Source organism: Chaetodon trifascialis, chromosome 10 (assembly GCF_039877785.1).
Source record: "Chaetodon trifascialis isolate fChaTrf1 chromosome 10, fChaTrf1.hap1, whole genome shotgun sequence".
Taxonomy (NCBI): Eukaryota; Metazoa; Chordata; class Actinopteri; order Chaetodontiformes; family Chaetodontidae; genus Chaetodon; species Chaetodon trifascialis.
In genome coordinates this window covers 17,953,477-17,975,399 of record NC_092065.1, presented here as the reverse complement: position 1 = coordinate 17,975,399, position 21,923 = coordinate 17,953,477, and the positions used below count along the sequence as shown (strand labels likewise).

Here is a 21,923-nt window from a genome sequence, read left to right as displayed (position 1 = left end):
TTTTTCCATAAAGACAATGCATTTATGATTTCAGATATTTATTGCACACCCACAAAATCATGTAGTCTTACTGTACATATCTTAGGTTCTAGCTGTGCAAAGTATTTCACACAAAGTAAACAAAAGTAAGAGCAAAGGCATCTTCAATATAGTGTCGTTTCACAAAGCTTCATCACGTCAGTGTCATTAAATATGGAAACGGCACTAAGACGGCAAATAGGGCCATTAAAGTGAATGAGCTGTACTTCATCAATGAGGCAATCTATTAACACAACACCAGCACCATGAGCTATATGTAATATAAACAATTTGTACTTCATCTGCCAACAACTTGATTTTCTCCAGAGGAATTAAAGAATTAGTTAGTATAAAAAATACATTCTTGTTACATTATCACACATCAAAAGTAGTCGAGGCCAAATTCAAAAATATAGTTTTGTCAAAACTACAAGCATCATTACATGTGAGATGCGTTTGCATAGAATGTCATCGCTTTCAAAAAATACAACAGTGCATTCATTTAACATGTTCCAAACTGTGAGTGAGATAAAGAGAGTAACTTCATCTGGTGCATTTAAGTACAAAAACGCAATCTGTACATTGATATTTCTGATTACTTTTACCCACACTTAATACACAGTATCTAAGGACAACATAGAAACAAATCCTATGCTTAAATTCTGAATATTTAAGACAGTGATTTTGTCCATAACTTCAAAATCCCAGTCTCATGTAGCAAACTGAAACTGCATTAAACTCCTAAACAGAACCGGCAGACTCCATCTACTGAGGATGTGTTGACTGGAAAACTGTCTTACCAGTAAGCAGCTGCTTCTCCCAGACTGGTCAGTTAAGCCAAAAGTGCAATAATATACTTCATATCCTGAGCTGGCTCATGAGGTTAGAAAGAGAGGTGACGCTGTCCCGCAGTTTGGAGTCCTCCTCCTGTCCGAGTGACACTCCAGCCAAGCGTGTGGAACCGTTTGATCCCATGATGCACGGCAGGCTGAGGAACACCTCTGTTCCAATGCCACCCCAGCCCTAAAGCAAACACAACGCAGATGAACATGTTTACCTTTACGACTGTCGCTGCCTTACCACTGAAAAACAAAAGTTACATCGACACAAAGGTCTTATAACTCTGGATGAGAGAACCACAACTTCACCTCAGTGTCAAGCACTGATACTTCTGACTTCACACACGTAGGGAAATAAAATGAAGTGGAACAGAACGTGATAATAGTGAGGTTGACAGTGGGAAGAGTGCTACTGTTTTAATATGAGACACTGTTGTTCTACCTGAGCCAGCGTGGAGACAGAGTGGGTCTTCTTCTTATCTGTCAGGACACTGTTTGTGATGTCAGCGATGGACAGACCCACGGACCACGACCGCTGGCCTCGATTCTTCATGAGCTCAAAGGCTCTGCCAGCACAGAAAAATGAGCATCAGGAAAATGTAAAAAAAAAAAAAAAAAAACATCATGAATTGAAGATGCATGATCAAGGAGATGCGAAATAATTCTTGATTGCAGCCCCACTTGATTCAACAACAGATAAATCCTTCCACTCCAGGTCAAACCAATTCACGCTCGTACCGGTCTAACAGTGGTTTGGTAGAGCTGGATCCTGATGCGATCTCTGGCTGCACGCTGGAGCTCAGCCCAGTGTTACTCATCACAGCAACTGCAAGACAAAGACACCGACAAGCTCAGTCAAGTGCATCATTTACAAAGTGGAGAATGGAAAGAGCACACGCGATGAGCCGGTCGTGCAGCATTACTGCGTGTGCCAATACAATTCAAAACAAGATAAATAAAAGTCAGATGATCAAACACCGAGAAGACACAAAGTGAGAAGAGAATGAAGAGCGAGAGCCAGTCAGACATTCATTTAAATATCTCACTGATCCTCTCTGGGTCACCTTTGTTGTCTGAAAGCTCTCCTATGACCCACGCTTGCTTGTGAATGTTCAGGTTAATATCCAGAATGTGACTAAGTCGCTCTGAGTCCAGGTTACATCCTGCTCCGATCACCTGCGTTGGCGGCAGGCCACTCTGCCTCCAGGCAACATGGGTCATAACGTCCACTGGAATTGGACAAGAGAGAGAGCAGAGTTAAGGGTATGTAAAAAGGTTAACGAGCAGAGCCGTCCGTTCCTTAGAGGGAGTGTCTTCTACCGCAGCACCGACCTGGTTGTGAAGCGATGAGCATGACTGCGCTGGGGCTGAGACGCGCCAGATTTGGGATGAATCCTCTGTACAGGTCCACATTAGTCTGAACCACGCTTGCATACGACTGCTCACTGCTCCATGCGTTCGCGGTCACCACCACGACCTTGGAGCCCGCAGAGGCTGAAAAATCTATCAAAGCAGAGTCATCAGGAGTTAAATCCTTCACACATCTAACAGCAATCCAAAGCTCTCAATCCAACCCCGATGTATACATTGTTTTCTGTTATCCCTCTGGCGGGTCAGAGTTCAGAGACAGCTGATTGGGATTCAGTCAATGCTTGTTGTCCCAGAGGTGAGTCATCGGAGAAAGGCTCCCTCAGCACAATGCCAGTCAGCCATGTTTGAACAGTGTGACATCAGTGATGACTCAGCCAAGAGGCACTTCCACATTACAGTGACACAGTGCATGACGTGACGTACCTCTGGACACGTCAACATTGGGCAGACTGAAAATCTCCAGATCTGTGCTGCCGCCTTTGGTGGAACTCTCAGCAATGTCAATGAAAACAAGTTTATCCACTTTGCACTGGATAAATTAGAAGGAAAAGATCAAATCAGAAATCTGAGAATTTGACATTCTCATGTCAGCTGGTAAAATATACATTATACATCTATAATTACCTTGGATAAAATGCTCATCACTGATGCCATTCCTAAGTCTCCTCCCCCAATCACTGAGACTTTGTTGAGAGGTTGACTGTGATGTCTGACTGTACCTGAAATAGACACGAGTTAAGCTAAAAATAGCACACGATTATCTGATTACTGATCAGCAACAGCAAAGCTGCGGCTCAAGTGTAGCACCATCATTGATCTGGAGATTCGAGACAAAAGCCAGGAGGTCATGGGGGTCTTGACTGCTTCCTGTGGTCTTTGAGGACAGCGGAGGATCCTCCTCAAACTTGGCAATCATCTCAGTCAGAAGGCCCACCACAGACGACTTGGGCTGTTACAGAGCAGAAAGAAAATGATTAAAAACATCTCAAAACATCTTGTGTGCGATTTATAATTTCACCCACAAAGCATAAAACCTTACATAATCCCAGTTGGAAAGGCCTGGCAGGAAGATCCGTCCTCGAGCATCCACGTGCTTGCCCTCCCTGATGACCATGTTCGGGGTCGGTCTCAGGAGGCATATGGGAGGAGTGAAGGGGAACGAGTCAATCAGCCACAGCTGAATGGGGAAGTTGTAGGTGCGGCCTTCAGATAAAGATGCTGACATCAGTAAATCACAGTGGTCTCACACATGACATGCTGAGTCCCTTTCTGGACTGGACAGTCTCTGGTGTCAGAGGTCAGACTTACCTCCATACTTGACAGGGAGGTTTCCAATTAGTTTCAGGAGATCTTTTTGGCTGCTGTCCGTAAATGCTGAAATGGACGACAGTCAGTTCTCAGCAATAAACACGTGTCGCATGTAGAGGTCTCTGAAGAAAGACAGAAAAACTCACTGTATGTGCCTGTGGTTGGCTTCATCGCAGGGTAGATGCGATGGATCTTCTGCAGCTCCTCGACAGCGACATCATGGAATTTGTACTAATATCCAGAGATAAAAAGACAGACTCATGTGTGGCTTCTGGTTTGAAGGCGTTTATATACAGTTTATAAAGGGCTTATTTTAAGTTAATGTCAGGACGCCAAAGTTTTTTGTGAAGAGGAGAGGTGTAAATCTGCAGCTCTTTTTAATTTTGAGGGGGCTTTTTTTTTATTTATCTTAATCATCAACAGTAGGATGCATCAGTCTGTCCAGACTCAGTAATACGACACTACGACTTCTTGAGGGGTTCAATAGACCATGTTATCACGCTGCTTTCCATCACACTTTTAAATGAGATGTACAGTATACTGATCAGATACCAAAGCCCCACCAGCAACACTGGACTTATACGGATTTTTGAGCTCATCTGAATTTTGACAGCAATTATTGAACGCTAGGATGACAGAGTTAGCTTTCAACCGCTATCCTTCAGACAGATCTGTTCTGTTTTGGCTGTGACTTTATGAAGCACTGAGGTGGACTATCCAATAATTCATTTGTTTGGGGGCGAAATAACAATTAATTAGCTAACAGCAGTTCGTTTTCGACTTAAATTCTATCATATTTCCGTGTTATGAAAGTTTTCCCACAACGATGACCAGAGCTGGTTCAACCAGTTGGTTTAGAGTGACAATGAGTGACAGAAAGTTAGCCGGCTATGCTGAACCCGACATCGACACCAAAACAGAATAAATTAACAAGTTTTTAATACTGGTTATCTTGTAAATAACTGACCTTAGAGAGAACCCGCTTAACTTTCTCTGAGCTGAGGTCCATCAATTCAATTTCACCAGAACAATGTCGCGTCGCTGTAATTTTATCCTCTTAACGACGGACTTCAAACTTCTGCTATAAAAGCTTACTTCCGCAAACTTTCGGCAATGACGACAAACCCCTCCTATTTTAAGCGTCAACTACGGCAAGCCAAGAGGGACTAAAAGTCGCGCGCATATACACCATACTTGATGCTAATGTTTGCGCCGTTATGTTCTTGTTGCACACAATCTATGGTTACAAACAACGTCAACAATCATTGGTTATTAATTAAATTAATAACTTTTTAAAAATCAATTAGAAACATAATTCCACACAATATATAAGCAAGTAAATAACTTTCTCATTGCTTTCAGTGACCAGAAATCACATCATCCTCTACGACATCATACTATGAGAAACACTGACATAAAAGCAGACAATTAAATAAAACCCTTTATGGAATCATTCTCTCAAATCCATTTAAAGACAGGCACACAGCACATCAAGTGGTAATGTTTTCTGCATATTCAATTGATTTTACAATGAAAGTTTGTTTGGAAAAATAAGCAACAACTTCTGCTCAAAAATAGCATGTTATTGACACTTGAGACTGTATGTCATTGTTAGTCAAAAAAAAAAAAAACATACTCTTCCATATTCATATTTTCTCTTTGCATCTCAGTTCCTTTGAGAGATTGGGACTGTTGACAGTGTAAACCCTGCACTCGGTTGGGGAAATAAATAATATAATAAGGAAAGCATGAGAAGTTTTCGTCACATCCTAACAGGCTAATGCCTGAATCATTTGTGCATAATTTGTTTTTGACTTTTTCGGTCGTCTTTGACGAAAATTCTTCACTTTCCCTCTTGAGCTAATGTCACGAGTCACTCCAAGAGTTCTTTGTCTGAACATGGGGAGAGTAGCAGAGAGGGCAGCTGAAGCCGAGGTGGACACAGTTAGCGGGCTTCATGATTTGGCGGACCCACTGTCCTGTCTTTTTTGGAGACAGTGTTGTTTTTTTTTAATTCATGTCCACAGCAAAGGGGATTCAGTTTTTCCTTTTCCTCTTGATATCTCTTTTTCGCTCCTCTTGCTCTCTTCTCTCCTCCTCCAGATCTTCCTCCACTGCCATCCTCAGACTAATGTAGCAAAGCAGAGGGATACAGAAAAATGTCAATTCATGGAAAGGTGTTCCAAAAAAAAAATCACAGCTCTTGAAACAAAAAGTACAGAACATAGTGTTAAAGATATACGATGCAGGATAAGAAACAATATATAGACTCACACGAATTGAACCCCTTCTTAATCACCCCCTAGAAGAGTGTGACGGGGTATGGACTTTGCTGTGTTAATGTCTTTTCTGGGCTGCAATCTTTGAGCAGTTACAGTTGGGACTTTATGAAAAGACACTGAGAAGTACATGTCTCACAGGAAGCTACTAAAATGGCGGACTCAGTTCCTGCATAGTACACCTTTAAGGACTGTCAGGTGTATTTTGGCCTTACCTCCTCGCCTCCTCTTTCTGCAAATCCCTCCAGCTGCTCTCCATGAATTTAAGTGCATAGTCACTCTCATCCCTGTATCTGAGGTGAAAAGCAAATGTTTGGTTTTTTTTTCATATAGAATTTGGCTTACCATACAGTGAAATGACTTGTAACCAAGACATACGGAGACAACGCTTACTTGTTTCTGTCATAGCCGAAGATTTCCTTAATGTGCTGGGAAACTACCTCTCCGTCTTCACCTCCATCATCGATAAAATCGTCCATTTCTGAGTCGTACTCGTCTTCTTCATCCTCATATTTTCTCTTGTATGCAGATGTGATGGGTGGTAGCATTGTACCTGGATAATGAGAACAGAAATTCATTTTCAGTATGCAGCGTATTGGCTTTTGCATGAAAGGGGACCATGGGTCTTGCTTGGGGAGTTGGGGAATGTTAAAACTAGCAAGCGAGTGATGTGAGAATTAGTGAGTTTACAAAAGTCGATTTCACAGTAAAAGGTTAATGACATTTAAACGAGGTCTTGTTTATCTGTGTGAGAAAGGTGGCCGCTCTCTGACCCAGGAATAAGGACAAAGGGTGCAGAGTGTTGCTGACACACTTCATTCAGATTTGGCAAACAAACCCTTTGCCCTGTCGCACTGACTGCGTTGTTCCAATGTGTTTGCAGAATGTCAGCAACTGTGCATTTATTACATTATATTGAAACATGGGTTCCATTGCAAGCATTGTGTCAAGGTGTTTCGTTGCAATGTGTTGCTAATGTGCATTATGAGCCAGACAGGAAGTGCTTAAAGTCTTCTTTGTTGTGTATAATACAATACTATGAAATCACATGCTTGATACATAGCACTCTGTGGATACAGGTGGAAATACTAATGTGGAAATTTCTATTGCTTCTTTATCTTGTTCTTAATTTATGTGTAAAAACTGCAACAACATCACACAATATTAATGCAGTTCAAATGATTTAAATTCACATGAAATGCATGAACTTTCTGAACTTTTTGCTCTGTTGCTGGATGACCACGCAGAGTGTTTCTGTGGGAGGATTCAGAGCACAGGATGAAGGCCATGTTAACTGATACTGTCGAGTGAATTTCCTGAAATATCTGTTTTATCTGTGTTAGACGCTTTATCTGTACAAACTTTGACACTTTGCAATGCTGTATTGAAATGTGTTGTATGACTGAAATGTGTACTCACAACAAACAGCTGACAAATCCAGTTCTCTCTCTCTGGTTCTTACCTGGTGGTCTGTTCATCATAGGTCTGGGTGGCATTCCCGGTCTTTGTGGCATTGCCGGTCTTTGTGGCATTCCCGGTCTTTGTGGCATCCCGGGTCTTTGTGGCATGCCGGGTCTCTGTGGCATGCCGGGTCTCTGTGGCATGCCTGGCCGAGGAGGGGCTCCCGGTCTGGGCCCACCAACATTCTTGGAAGAAATGGTCTCTGACACCACAGTACACTTGGGTCTTCCAGGTCCTGATGCAATGCTGAGATTCGATCGTCCAGGAACTGGTCCTCTGCTACCAGGCTGTCCAGGTCCAATCCCTGGAGGTCGGGATCCACTACCTCCTGGGTGACCTTGCATGCCCCTCCCACCAGGCCTGGCCTGTGGGATGCCACCAGATTTTGTCTGGAATGTGCCTCCAAGCCTTGCCTGAGGTTGGCTCTCTGCCTTAGCAGGGCCACCCGATGAAGGTCTCAACACTGACTTTACTGGAGAATTAATTCCAGGCCTAAGTGGTTCTCCCTTTCCATACTTGTGGCCTCCGGCTATAGGTCCCTGCTTTGATAAGCTACCCTGACTAGGCCTTGCCTGTTGGGAGGCCCCATGTTGAGATTTTTGGCCTGTTAGAGCTGTGCCAGGAGGCCTGGTCCCTGGAATACCTGAAGCTCTTCCTTGAAGTGATGATGAGCTTTCTTTTTTCAAGCTAAGGTCACTTGAGGTGCTAGATTTGTGGCTAGACGAGGGCTTGGGGCCCCCTTGTTTGGCTGAAACCTGAGAAGACGTGGCTTTTAAAGGAACTTTACTGTTTATGGCACTACATGAACTCGACAGGCTTGTCTTGGATCTGTCTCTATCACTGTGAGACATCTTGGCTCTGTCTCTGTCTCTCTCTTTATTGCTAATCGATGTTTGGCGCAACTTTTTTCCTGACCCACTGGGCACACTTGCCTTATCTGAGGCGGAGTTCTTTTGTGGTTTGCAGTTCTTCTGCTCCCTCTCTACGGTGCCTTTTCTGACTGAACTAGAGCTAGACTGGGACTTGCTGTCTCTTTCTCTCTCTGCCTTTGGGTCTCGGTCTTTGTCCTGTCTCTTAGCCTTGCGCTCCATCTCCAGTTCCTTTATCTCATCAGCTGTGCGGAGCCTTTCTTCTTTTTTCACTGTCTTGGATTTTAGCTCAACTGGCTCAAACTGCTTCTTCTCTGCCAATTTGAGTAAGTCTGCAAAGTTCATGGGAGGTGGAGCGGGCTTGGGTGGCCCACTGGGTTTTTTAGTGGAGGGCTTGCCACTACTCCCACTGACACCTGTGGATTTCCCTGGTCTCAGCGGCTCTGGCTCCTGATCTGACTCTGAATCTGTCTGTTCGTACTCATAGTTGTCCTCATCATCCTCTGGGTCAATTGAGCTATTCCTAAATCCTTGCTCATTCATCGATCTTTCTTCCTGCATTTCTTGTGCTGATCTCCTCTTCTTTGGAAGTGGTACCACTGGGATGCCATTGTATCCTCTGAAATTGTCCTTAGTTCTGGAAGCCATGGCTCGTGCCTTACGGTCTGACTTCAACTCAACCCTCTTTGCTAGGAGCTCCTCCTTCTGTTTTTTAATTTGAGATTCTAAAAAAAAAAAAAAGAAAAAAGAATATTAAAACAACCAATGAAGAATATTTTCTGTACAGTGAGTGTGTGAAATCAAACTTATAACTGATGGACTTCATTTTGTTATTGTTACCTTTCTTTTTGGTCTCATGGAGTTGTTTCTTCAAAAGTGCCTGCACAGCAGCAGGATTTACACCTTTTGACTTTGGGTCCTTTTTGGGTGGTCCAGCTTGTAAACTGTATCTCTTCTGCTGTGAGAGGGACATACAACGCATGGACATTTACAGCTCACTAGTAACTGAATAGTCACACAGCTCTTTTACAGTACTCAAGTGTCTTAGTGAGAAAAACAGAAAAACCTTTATTGTCCGGCACTAAGTAACAGAATTTTTCCTTTGACAGGGCTCATCAGATTAGTTACAAGGAGATAATCCATTAATCAGGCAGGTGGGTCGGATGATCACCTTTACTTGGTGAGCTAAAAACGTGACAGGCACGCAGGTTTGTGCAAACGTCCTCTTAGCCTAGCATGTAGCTACATTATCAGATCCCAACTGACAGCTGAGCTGGCATTTGTCTGCCCGCAAGGTTATCCTGAAATTCTCACTTTACCGTTTATCTTGAGCGACTAGAGCGCAAGTGACAGTCTTTAACTTACCTGTACGCTGCTGAGGCCCTGGTTTTGCGAGGCGAGATCCAATATATTATCGAAGTCCATCATTTTGGCAGCAGGTGATGCAAGCTGGCTGAAGCGAATCAAGCGAAACTCCAGATCCAAGAGTGCTGTGTGCTACCGTTAGCCTCTAGCTAACAAATCTGATAAACTGTCTCGGGGTTAACCGTTAACTTACCACACGGCACTTCGATAGCTCTGAGGGAAACACTTTCACATACACATCCCATAGGAAGAAAAACTGTAAGGTAAACTGTTAACGTTACTTTACTTCATCATCTTACGTGAACGTTAGCACACGCTAGCGAAGTTTGCTAACCTAACGTTAACTGTCGTTGGCCACCCAAGATGATTCAAAGAAGAACTTGCCCTTTTGCGATGATGTAACACACCAAACTAAGGCCAGATCCATCCACAATATTCGTATGATTAAAGATTACTAAAAGAAAGATACTAAAAACTCAACCATGACAAACACCGGGTCTTGGTGGAGACTAACAGCGAGACCGACAGATTAAAGGGTCCAGAGAATAGTTAGAGCGAGAGGACTCACTTGTGCGTACTTCCGGCTTTGTGTGAAAAGCGTCAGTATTATACAGCAAGGACGATATGTTGGGTTAGGTGGTGGGTTGAAAATATATTGCCAAACAGTAATACTACTACTACTACTACTACTACTACTACTACTACTACTAATAATAATAATAATGATAAGTGAAGTTTTACATATTTGTAGAAATGTGCGAAATTAAGATTTCATAAAATTCTATTAACCTAGCATTGTACTATAATGGTGACAATCCACGCTTATTTCATATAAGAATAATAAAAATCAAGACTAGAGCAATTTGATGTTAAAATTTAACATCAGTGAAAATTTGTGAAAATATTACGATGGATGTGACACACGGCTCCGAAAAAAATGTTCACAATAAGCATATATAAATGGATGATAGCAAATCAGTTGTTAAACTACATTTAATATCGACCAAATAATTAACAGGAAATGAAAAATAATTAAGACTGGTGTTCATCAGAGAATGTATACGTCTGACAGATTAGGCCTAAAACGACTATTCGTTCACCTAATCCGCTCCGTTAATAAAACGTATTCCCTATTTTATGCATGATTTGCACTTCCGCCTTTCACCCCACGGTTTCATTACGTAATGTCCGCCAAGACTTTTTTTTTTTTTTTTTTTTAATTTACATTTATAGACCACATGATGTCGCTACCACTTATCAAGAATACTGGAGAAGTTTGGTGTGAAGCGTTCCGAGCAATTTCCTCACTCTTTTCATTCCTCCCCATCAAATCAACATTTTGTGCAAATACTTGTTATATGAGGCAATAAACCAAATGGATATAGGCTACTATAAATGTTAGGGAACTGTACAGTGACAGTATTTACAGAAGATCTTGCACTGAAGCAGAAGTGGCAATGCCATAATGTAACAATGCTTAGTCACAAGTAAAGATCCTGCATTCAAAATCATAGCCTACTTGAGCAAAGGTGCACGAGCCTTATCAGCAAAATGTAGCTCTACTTTATCAGAAGTAAAAAGCTGTCATTATGCACAATGTCCTTTTCAGGGAGTTAGATTAATATATACATGAACACACCACATAAGGGCATTCACACAATAGGGAATTTTAAAGTAGCTGCTCGAGGTGATACAAATTTTAAATAATTTCTGAACTTTCTGGGTGTAAATATTGTATCATATAACACAGTTTAGTTGGAATAACAACTTAAATATTTCATTTTTGTATATAGCATAAGTACAGCATTTGAGTAACTTTTCGCGAGTGGTTGAGAAAAGTTTTCTGTTTAAAAAAAAAAGAAAATCAAGACACACTGACCATACACTTTCAAATGAAACTATCCTACTGATTTGTTCATAATACAGCAACAACAGAAAAAGCAGAGAGAGAGGGAGAGACAGAAAATGGTCCAAAAAAGAAAGAAAATTTTAATTTTCATCCAATGATTAAATCAAATTTCAGAGGTAAATTGTATGTAATGCAGGTAGTTTCAAGTCAATTGATTTAATAGAGCAACATTTCAAAATCAGAGAGAGTTTTGTCTGTTTTCTAGCGTGTAATCTGGTGCTATTTCACAGAGGATCGTCGGTGCACACGGTCAAAAATAAGGTCTAGACAAATGTTAGCAACAACCTCCATGTCTGTAAAATGTAAATAAAGGCCATCTGCTCCGATATGTAAACAGCAGTCTGGCTCCTCCTATCCGCGTGTCCCTGACGTCTTTGCCCGCCCCCTTCAAGACCATTCTCTGCCTCTATTGGTCAACAGCGAAAGCCCTGCCCACGTTACGGCAGGCCTCTCGCCTCCTACTGGACGTCGGACCGCCCACCGGAGCGAGGACAAAAACAATCGGCATCCCCCCATACAGAACAACAGACACAGGAGGACCTGAACCGACTTTTGACAATAAATATATTTTTCACAGACACGGACACCAGAGAGGAAGACATGGTTTCCCCGGTAACAGTGGTGAGTAGCAGCTTCAAACCAGCGTTGATATTTCTCACACATAACACATGAATAATACTGGTAGCTAGTTTAGCCACATGATAACAACACTTCCGAACATAAAATAATACGTCCATATTCACGTTTCCATCATTAAATGTTCAATATAGTCAATTTCGAGTTCCTAATTCAGTGCTAAATGTTTTGTTGGCGTTGTAATTCATATCTTAACATGTCAAACTTTGTCTCCGAAGGCCAGCGCATGCTCTTTATGTCATCATTTAATTAGCAATAAATATGAAGGTATGTCTGCTAAAAATATTCAGCCAGGTGTCTTTGGACACACACGTTGCTGTCTCACTGCCGTTATTTAATAATGTTCATGTGTATGCGTCGGACACTCGAACCAGGAACTTTTCCACCGCTGTCCGTTTTCTTGACATTATGACACGTAGAAGCCGCGACCGTTCACGCTGTTCGTCCTCAGTATTCCACTTACAGAAGGACGCTTCCACAAATTTCCAAAGGCAGCCCCTGACAAAAAGAAAAGCAGTCATGTGACGACCTTTTTTGTCTTTTTTTCCCCTCTTTCCTGTACCCTCCAGTAACGCATGCGCTGAGCAGTGTTCCGCTGTGGATGCCTTTCTTTTCATCTTCTTTGCTGTGCTTTACGTGGACTCTATTGTTTAGCCTACCCGTTAGCTACATAACTGACCCAAGTGCCACTGCAGGAAGTTGGCCATTTTGACCAAAAAATGTGACAGCTACATGAATAATTTAACCCCTCCAAGCATCCTCTTACTTTGACAGGGCTGCTATGAAATGTTACCTCTTTTGCAGGGGCCATGTAGGATGGTGTGGTGTAACTTGGCCCGTGTAAACTCTGATGTGTAGCCCGTGTGACTGCGGTGAGATGAGCCTGTGTGGAGGAATGCTTTCCACATAAACCGGTTGCTGTAGTGATGATGATGCTGTGCAGGTCCTGGGGGTCACAATAAAGTCTGTCCCCCAGCATTACAAGCGAGGCTGAGATAAAACACTGTTGGGACAGTTTGGTAGAACAAACATGTATTTCCCTTAAATTAGATTGTACAGGAAAAAGTGGGCAGGCAAACAAAATCAATCAATTGTCATCAGTTTCCTTATAATTTAAGTTTAAAAAGGTGTGGCGGTGCACCATCTATTGCTGCTCACAGGTCAAGTATATTATGAAAAGGGATCATTAAACCATTTGCTGCTGCTATAACTCTATTATTACATCTCCCTAAAGTGCAGCTATGTGTAGGCTTTGTTTTTATTTCAGAGTCTGAACTAGGTTTTGATAAACACTGCCACACTCACATACCATCTGGTGCACAGACTGTTGTGTGCTCAGAAGGTAATTTATAAAGTTTTATCCTGCAGATGATTCAGATTCAGCTAAAATGTGATGTTTCAATGTTTAGTATTCCTGTGGGATTCCTTTGCGTGCTGATATTGTCCCGTGCTGTACTGTACAGTTTGTCTGCACCTGACCTCAGCTTACCCTTGGAGTTAAAGCAGCTGTAAGGAAGGAAACACTGTTGTGTGATGCTACATAGAAATAACGCTGTCATATGACTCACATGCCAGCTGTCTCTTCCAGGACCATACTTATGTTACACTTCCTCTCTGCCAAATTGCGCACACAAGAGTGTACAGGTCTTTCATACTGTATGATTACAAGTATAATGTTTCTCACACTCAGCTAGTGTATGTCCAAGAATGGTTGAATAGGTGTTCTTCCTGGCTGGGTGTATTTCAACGCTTCAGTGCGCTGCTTTTCTTGGTTCTTGGTTGGTGCAGAAGCATTAGCAGATAACAGCTGCTTGTTCCTTCCTGGATGGCACCTACAAGACAAGCTTGGGGTCAAATAAGTTTCTGATAATGTGCAATACATTTAACAATATTTTTGATACTTCTGTTGCTTTGGTTTTGGATACAAAGCCACTTTGGAAAAGACAGGCATTACATCCTGTTGTCCTTCCAACAACAAAAAACCTACTGCTTGTTAGTGACCATGCAAATACAGTCAATCATTAACCATATTCTTCAACGGGGGACAGAGGCAGGTGTCTGCTGTCTGTGCCACAGCGCTTTTGCAAACAGTATTTATAAATAAGGTGATCTTTCATACAGCAAGATGATAACACAATGATTCATTTCGTTTGCCTCCCAAATGAGGCAGCGCGTTCTGTTCTTTCATGCTGTCGACAGCTGACTGTCAGCAGACATAATATCCCCTTCAATGTCCCTGTGGACCAACTGATGCCTCAATCAATGAGTGGAGTAGGTTACAGCTGAGACGATACCCTGCCATAAAACCCCAACAATCTCATTCAGGTGCAAATCACTGAACAGTCGGACTGGGCCGAGCCTTAGAGAAATAAAACCATTACACCCACTGTGGACCAGTTTATGATTTCCACCAGGCAATTAGGCCGTCTTAACAATTTGATGCAATCGCTTTTTAGCTTAATACGATAGGGGGGCATGTATTAGAGAAGAACAATTATATCAGACATTACAGCAATAATAGTAGGTGATATGACAAGAGCAGTGATATTCAGCAGACGTTGTCATAATTTAGATTCAAGTATAAACCTGCTTCATTTTTAGACTTATTATTATTAAACATTAAACTAAATGAGCCATTTGTAATGTTAACACTGTCCAGCTAACGACGCAGTGAGATTATCTCGGGAGATTTGAAAGAGTAGCTTTTGTGTGCTCTGTGGCATAGGTGTTTGCCATGTACTCAGTGCTGCTTAATGAGCCTTGTCTCTCCTCATGCAGCCCTGGCCTCATTGTGTAGATACAGTAAGTTTACATGAACAACAATGGAAAGGGAAACTGCAAAGTATGGCTCACGCTCAGCATGAACAGGACCAAAGGTTATGGGAATCTCTGACTTCCTACCACCTCCCCCCCTGGAATCTGTATCACCCTCCAAATCCCCTGCTAGACTCTGGCCATCTATTTATCATTTCAGGGGTTATTCTTCCCACAGACAACAATCAAACTGTGATCATGGAGCATTGACCTGAAATATCATTGGGCCAATGTATCCTTTCACTGCGCTTTATTAAATAATAGATAGGCCCTATCTGTGTCGTGATGGTGCTTTGGAGCCATCCTTGAATCCAGCAGAAATTTATTTTGTTTACTTGTGTCCCGTGTTGAAGTAGTGGCCTGATAAACAGTTATGATATTGGCTAGTCCGGGAGTGTTGCCAGTGTTGTCCTCTGTACTTGGCACCCATGCGGCCTTTAGTGGGATAGATAGACTCACCATACAGTACACACACACACACACACACACACACACACACACACACACACACACACACACACACACACACACACACACACACACACACACACATTTTTATTATGTCTGTATTTGTTTTATCAAGGCCGGGCAAAATACATAATGGAGATCAGAGCAGTGCATCGTGTCACATTGTACATCTAGTTTTACTTTCGCTTCAGTGGAAAAATTCCTGTTATGCTACTTGCATCTAGAAGAGACTGATGATATCTTAAATGGATATATGCAATGGTGGTAAGCCCATTGTTCCTCTTTACTACTTTAGCAGGCAAACTTTAGAAGAAGAAGAAGACTGAAACTGTTGTTGTTTGGATTTTCACTGTTTGGAGTCAGAAAGAAGCCATAGTGACAGCTATTTATTTATTTATTTACTTTTATATATCCAGGAATGAAATCTCATTGAGATTAAAGATTTCTTTTTCTTTTTCTGGGCTAAGACTGGCAGCAGCACAATTACACAAGCTGCAGGCATAAAACAGGCATATAACAGATTATAACAAAAAACAATGAACAAATGATAGAATCATCGTAGAGTATCAAAAACATTCAAAACACCTACAGCCAGATGTCTTTGCTTCCATGTCTTCGAAATAATCACTTTAAATGCATCCAGTGAGACCCGCTCCAGGTAATGTTGCAGCTGATTGAAAGTAGAGGGAGCTGCATGCTTAAATGTCCTTTTCCTCAGTTCAGTACGGACATTAGGGACAGTTAGTAGGAATAGATCCTGGCAGCAAGGACAATAACGTCCCTGTTTTTTTGAAGGATGTTGATCTGTAAGCAAGATGAAAGAAGATCAAGATGGCCTTATAGGTAAGAATATGCCAGTGGTTAAGTCTATGGATGGACAAGACAGACCACCCAATGATATGAAAAGAGCAATGGGCTTTAAAATATGTAATAAATCTCAGTGCTCCATAGTAGACAGTAGCCAGTGTGTGTCAGACATTGAGAAGATGCATGCGTGTATATAACATCACAACAGTCCAGCACAGACATAAAGGTGGCAGCAGAATGTCTCCTTCTGACCTCAAAGGAAAAGCTTGTTTCAAGTGAGTGATCAGCTTACAGTGAGGCCTGTAATGATTAATTTCCTGTTACATAGCACTGTTTATATAAAGAATCAATTTAAAAGTTAATAAGCATAAGTCCACTGAAACATGTACAGAATAACATCAATGGTAGTAATAAAAAAAGGACAGGTACAGAAACTAGGGATGCGCCGATCCGATATTGGTATTGGTATCAGTATCGGTCCCGATATTGAAGAAAATTCTAGATCGGTATCGGTGACAAGGGCAGCACGGTAGCGCAGCAGGTTGTGCGTGTGTCTCACAGCAAGAAGGTTGCCTGATTACTAAACCTTAGATATCGGTATCGGTATCGGAGGTGAAAAAAGCAAATTGGTGCATCCCTAACAGAAACAGGAAAACACAGAAGGTTATTTTAAAACGGTGCTGAAGTTGTCCCTTCAGACTGTTCACTAAAATCCGTGATGTCTTTGGAAATGGTGGTCCACAGTTTGGGAGCACAGTTGAAAATGAAATGTCCAGGTTTTGGTCCGAAGCACGTACCAAAGCCACAGTGGAAGATTTGAGTGAGCGTGAAGGAACATAAAACAACAGGGTGTCTGTATTCTTGGTCAGTCTATACTCTTTTTAGAGCTTCATACACTCTGCAATCAGATCTTAGTGATGCAGAGAACCAGTTTACGCCCTCAGTGTTCAGTTTGTCATCCCTAGAAGCAGGACTTTAAGTACATTGTGGTTTCTCAATAGGATTTTTTTTTTTTTTTTTGGCCGCCCCATGGCAATGTTTCAGCGATGAAGTATTGCTGTTTTGCTCGCTCTATGATGTGTGTTTTAAAGCTTAATCACCGCAGAGATAAGACCTCAGCTAGAGTTTTTTTTTGTCTGATCCTGTGTGAACCTGTGTCTCAGATTGCTATTGTTTTCCTACGGTGTTCGTGACACCGGGGCACTCTGGAGGTCACTGGGTTTTGTTGAGCTGTTGTGCAATCAGATGGCTCCGCTTCCTCCCCTCCTCCAGGAGCATAAACCATATGAACTAGAATGACCCCTCATTTTTTTCTCACCTCCTCTCCTTCTCACCTCACCCCCCTACTCACTTGTCCACTACTAAACTCAGCTGTCATCTGAATGCCAGTAACCCCATCTCACTCACGGCCCCCCTCCCCTAAAGCTTCACTTTCCCGTGCTTCCTCCTCCCGCCTCCTTTCTTCTGCCCTATTTGCTTATTTTTTTGTGAATATAGCAATTGGAGCACTGCATTTGTTTGCATCATTTTCTTTTACCACAGAATGTTTGTGGAGAGGGATGCAAAATGGGCCACTGGAAAAGAGTCATGTGAGACATCAAATAGCAGCCCAGTCTTTTCAACCCCTTCCCTGCTGCACTATGACCCTGTCTGCATCCTCCCCTCCCCGTCTCCTTCGCATCCTCTTCATCTTTCCTCCAGTGATCTCAGCTCTAGCGAACCCTCACTCAGTTCCACTCCCTCTCAACTCAACCTCTCCTTTCTTCTCCCTCTTTGATCCCTGGGGTCTTCTGCCTCAACCCCACAGAGGGATTCTCAGGACCATAGGTGGGTGGTCATTCCGGAGGAGTTGTGAAACCTTCTTTATCCCTGTTCTTGTGTTTTTTTGTGAGCTTGTAGGGCCTCCTCTATTTGGACAGAAAGAAATATGACTGGTAACACAGCTGGAAAGAAAGTGAGACTTGAATATACTGCACAGTTTCTTAAGAACATGAGATACAGAGATGAAGATGAAGGTGAAGCAGAGGAAGAGAGGAGAAACAAAAACAAGATGGAGAGAGAGTCACAAAAGAAGAGAAGAAAAGGTTACAGGGAGTCAAAGGGACTGTGTGGGAGCTCTTTGCATTTCCCATTCTGCTTGCCATTTCTGCAGTTTCACTTCAGCCACAAAGCATGTGCATGTCTGACAGTCATGTAAACTAATGATCACACACAGCAAGCCTGAAGACTGCTCCAGTCCTAACCCAAAGCACTCTCCCAAATACTAAGCACTGAAACTTTGCTGCTTATGTTCCCTTTTTTAATTCAACACGTGGGATACTGCAGTTGAAACACACAAAGTGCAGACTGTTCTGAGGTTTTTGCCTACTGTGATATATTTCAATGACATTAAAGCTATTTTAGTAAATCTAGTGTCAGTGGTTCGGACTCACTGTAATCACCTCATGTACAGAAAGTGCAACCGGCTGTGACTCAACTAAAAATGTCAACATTTAATCTGCTTTCAGGTCAAGAGTGAAGGCCCCAAGCTGGTGCCATTCTTCAAGGCAACCTGTGTATACTTTGTCCTGTGGCTGCCCACCTCAAGCCCATCCTGGTTCAGCGCGCTGATCAAATGTCTGCCCATCTTCTGCCTGTGGGTGTTTTTACTGGCACACGGCTTCAGTTTCCTAGGTGCTCACTCCAGTGCCCGCAAGATCTTGGCCGGCCTCATCTTCTCTGCTCTGGGCGATGCCTTTCTCATCTGGCAGGAGCAGGGCTACTTCGTGCACGGTGAGGAGAAAGCTCACACACTTTGTTACAATTGTGTCATCTGCAGGATTAACGTCTTTCATGTGGATTTTACATCTTCAGAGGATAAATCAGGTTTATTTCAACTTGGGTCTTGCTTTGGTAGTTTTGGTCATTATTGCTGTTGGTGATAGCATAATATTATCTGGGAAGGTGAAAAAAAAGCCAAAAAAAGACAGCTGATAAGAAATCCGCTGTAAACATCCATCATGGCTTACAGACGTAACCCCTGGTTCATCTTTGACCTGCCGTACTTACTGTAGTAAATACAAGTTTTAGAAGCTTTTCAGTTTCACCTCCATATAAAGTAGTCGCTAATCTGACAAAACTGTTGTCTTATTAACAAGCTGTTGGTCTACTTGATATGCTGTTGCAATGTTTCATAACCAAAAGAATCAATGACCAAAACTACAAACCAAAGAGCTGAACTGTTGAGCTCTCATATGTACATGTATGAGCTCCTTATCACCTCCTCAGGTGCCATGCTTCAAGCTTTAATTCATGATTTTTGCATGAAGCTTTATTATACATTGAATAGACAGAAAAGATGCTACTTTGTCTGACTGTATTTAGATTTACATCATATAATGTCCTACAGGCCTTCTGATGTTTGCCATCACCCACATCCTCTACTCGTCCGCCTTTGGGATGAAGCCCCTTAATGTGTCCGCCGGCCTGATAATCACTGTTGTGTCCTCTCTGAGCTACATGCTGCTGTACCCATACCTGTCCGGCCCCTTCACCTACCTGGTGGCTGTCTACATCGGTCTGATTGGCTTCATGGGCTGGAGGGCCATCGCGGGCCTGCAGCTGGCCAATGACCTGTGGACCTGGACCAAGCTGTCCGCCTGCCTGGGTGCCGTGCTCTTCATGGTCTCTGACCTCACCATCGCTGTCAACAAGTTCTGCTTCCCCGTGCCCCATTCGCGTGCCATCATCATGGCCACCTACTACGCGGCCCAGATGCTGATAGCGCTGTCGGCCGTCGAGTGCCAGGATGTGGAGGTTGCCAGGAAGAGAACATGAGGTACCGCAACGTCCTCAGTGAAGGTGGCACCCCCCCCACCTCCGGCCCTCAGTGATCATGGACACATCTCACTGCCAGATCCCCAAACCCACCCCCATCTCAGTGTGGCAATCCCACGCTGTTGTTACCATGACGACTGGTCCACTACAGTCTCCACAAGGCTATCACCCTACTACCCCACTCGTACGGTAGTCTCATACCAGTCTTCTTACCATGAAGGTAACACTACGATATTAGTGTTATCTTCAACCTCTCCCAACAACGGTCCTACCTGCCTCCTCCAATCCTAGAACGGCTGTCTCTCAACCTAGTTACCATGGAGACAAAGCATAGTAAAATTAACTTGCTATATAGAGAGTATTACTTTACTTTTAAGTCATATGTTGTAATTTAAGGGGAGCATGTCACTGGGGACCTTCAAGGAGTGTACGTGGGAGAGCGATAGTGTGTGTGTGTGCACATTTCTGTGTGTTTGATTAACACTCTTACCTCGCTTTCCACACAGTCACCACACTGGCTCCCAAGCGCACACATCTAATTTATGTGGTCCAGTAATACAATTTAACATCTTATTTTTGTCGTTTGTTTTGTTGCCTGCGACCTTGTTAAAAGGGAGTGTTGTTGTTTTGTTTTTTTTAACTGACTTGCCCAGGTTTGGCTTTTCACTCTTGGTCACTTTGTGTTCCCCTAAATTAAGGGTGCTATTCTTAAAGTCGGGAGCATATCCACACCTGTGTTTATCTGCAGTCCCTTCCATTTCATTTACAACAGCCACACTGCCTTTGTTCACTCCGCTATTTAACATCCTCAACAAACCCGCGCCCGGTTTCTCCGGATGAATGAATTAGGATGCCCTTGAATAACTAGATGTGCGCAGAAAGAATGACAGAGACGGAAACAAAAAAAAATAAAGCAATGAGGTGGAAAGGCAAGGAGGGAGAGTTGCGTGACTGCTGCAACCACAGCGTGTTGCAGTTTTAGTGAGCGAACACTTCAGGAGACTGTTAGGAAAGGGTAGGTTGTTTGTGGAAGCGCGATCCTTCCTGCAGTGATTTTATTGACGCTGTCCTGCTGTCACAAAGAGAACACAGTAAGCATTGTACTCACAGCAGACCGCCGCACATTATAACACGCCGTACAGTGCAGCTGCTTCTCCCCTCCTTCAGTCTTTCAGGCGTTTTGCAGTGTTTTGCCTGCCAGTTTTTCAGAAATGTAGGTTGCAAAAGTCGACACTCTCGCGCACCTGACACCTACGGCCCCTGCTGGTTTAGTTATTAGGAAAAGTCCACAGGGTTCTTATTGCTGGACGGGATCAGCCGACCCATGCTGTCACTGGGACTATGTTATGAGGACTAAAAAGAAAGGGCTATGTTACTGGCAGGAGTCTTTTTTTGTTTATTAACTCAGTGTGTGTCTCTGGGCCTCAGAAGGCATTCAGTCACTCATAACAACGTGCACACAAACATGCACATAAACATACCATTTGCCCCGGGGCAGCCTGACTTTAAGGGAAAAAGAAGAGAGAAGAGGAAACTGACTTGTCATGTGAGGGAACAGTAATCCCATTATTCCCAATAATTCCCTCTCACAGCACACTTCATCAGCTTTAATCCTGCAAAATCCACTGCAGCTGATCCCAGGCAGGTTGGCTGATATTTCGTCTTTCATCTATCACACATTTCCCCCCTCTCACCTCTTATTTGTTTCACCCTCTGCAATCGGTTTATGTTCGGATGAAGTGTCTTACTGAATACTGAAGAAGTATACTGTAACTCTTTCTTCAGACGTCTGCATGCTGTGTATGCTTGTTTTAAGTGTGTGTGTGTGTGTGTGTGTGTGTGTGTGTGTGTGTGTGTGTGTGTGTGTGTGTGTGTGTGTGTGTGTGTGTGTGTGTGTGTGTGTGTTAGTTAATATCTGCATGTACCTGTGAAAGGTGAGAACCAACTTAAGGCCAGAAATGCT

The 21,923-nt window shown here is 42.9% G+C and overlaps 3 protein-coding genes across 4 annotated transcripts; 1 reads left to right on the top strand and 2 right to left on the bottom strand.

The window, feature by feature from the left end:
* Positions 1–24: 24 nt before the first annotated feature.
* uevld (UEV and lactate/malate dehyrogenase domains) lies at positions 25–4,655 on the bottom strand. Its single transcript, XM_070972360.1, has 12 exons — positions 4,504–4,655; positions 3,683–3,767; positions 3,537–3,602; positions 3,268–3,431; positions 3,036–3,177; positions 2,853–2,947; positions 2,652–2,757; positions 2,190–2,360; positions 1,922–2,086; positions 1,596–1,683; positions 1,300–1,423; positions 25–1,041 (listed from the first exon to the last, which is right to left on the bottom strand). Exons 1-12 carry the CDS (start codon positions 4,543–4,545, stop codon positions 877–879), a joined length of 1,413 nt encoding a protein of 470 aa, XP_070828461.1. The 5' UTR covers positions 4,546–4,655; the 3' UTR covers positions 25–876.
* A 160-nt stretch (positions 4,656–4,815) lies between these two features.
* spty2d1 (SPT2 chromatin protein domain containing 1) lies at positions 4,816–10,090 on the bottom strand. Of its 2 annotated transcripts, none has more exons than XM_070973169.1 (6): positions 9,511–10,090; positions 8,986–9,103; positions 7,278–8,870; positions 6,209–6,368; positions 6,031–6,108; positions 4,816–5,664 (listed from the first exon to the last, which is right to left on the bottom strand). In XM_070973169.1, exons 1-6 carry the CDS (start codon positions 9,571–9,573, stop codon positions 5,574–5,576), a joined length of 2,103 nt encoding a protein of 700 aa, XP_070829270.1. In that variant the 5' UTR covers positions 9,574–10,090; the 3' UTR covers positions 4,816–5,573. The 2 variants fall into 2 exon arrangements, with proteins under 2 accessions (XP_070829270.1, XP_070829271.1); XM_070973170.1 differs by having other exon boundaries at positions 4,967–5,664; positions 8,986–9,100; positions 9,511–9,713.
* Positions 10,091–11,904: 1,814 nt separating this feature from the next.
* tmem86a (transmembrane protein 86A) lies at positions 11,905–20,873 on the top strand. Its single transcript, XM_070972559.1, has 3 exons — positions 11,905–12,040; positions 18,652–18,916; positions 19,533–20,873. The coding sequence occupies exons 1-3, from the start codon at positions 12,020–12,022 to the stop codon at positions 19,958–19,960; spliced, it is 714 nt and encodes a 237-aa protein (XP_070828660.1). The 5' UTR covers positions 11,905–12,019; the 3' UTR covers positions 19,961–20,873.
* The last annotated feature ends 1,050 nt before the right edge of the window (positions 20,874–21,923 follow it).

Bases quoted from the DNA above. Each gene is read 5' to 3' on its own strand.
- uevld (XM_070972360.1), bottom strand. From the start codon at position 4,545: ATGGACCTCAGCTCAGAGAAAGTTAAGCGGGTTCTCTCTAAG. The intron at 2,758-2,852 runs GTAATTATAGAT...TAATTTATCCAG, and splicing joins TGATGAGCATTTTATCCAAG to TGCAAAGTGGATAAACTTGT. The intron at 2,361-2,651 runs GTACGTCACGTC...CTGCTTTGATAG, and splicing joins CAATGTTGACGTGTCCAGAG to ATTTTTCAGCCTCTGCGGGC.
- spty2d1 (XM_070973169.1), bottom strand. From the start codon at position 9,573: ATGATGGACTTCGATAATATATTGGATCTCGCCTCGCAAAACCAGGGC. The intron at 6,369-7,277 runs GTAAGAACCAGA...CTCATTATCCAG, and splicing joins TATGATGAACAGACCACCAG to GTACAATGCTACCACCCATC. The intron at 6,109-6,208 runs GTAAGCGTTGTC...TTTTCACCTCAG, and splicing joins TTCGGCTATGACAGAAACAA to ATACAGGGATGAGAGTGACT.
- tmem86a (XM_070972559.1), top strand. From the start codon at position 12,020: ATGGTTTCCCCGGTAACAGTG. The intron at 12,041-18,651 runs GTGAGTAGCAGC...ATCTGCTTTCAG, and splicing joins TGGTTTCCCCGGTAACAGTG to GTCAAGAGTGAAGGCCCCAA. The intron at 18,917-19,532 runs GTGAGGAGAAAG...AATGTCCTACAG, and splicing joins GCAGGGCTACTTCGTGCACG to GCCTTCTGATGTTTGCCATC.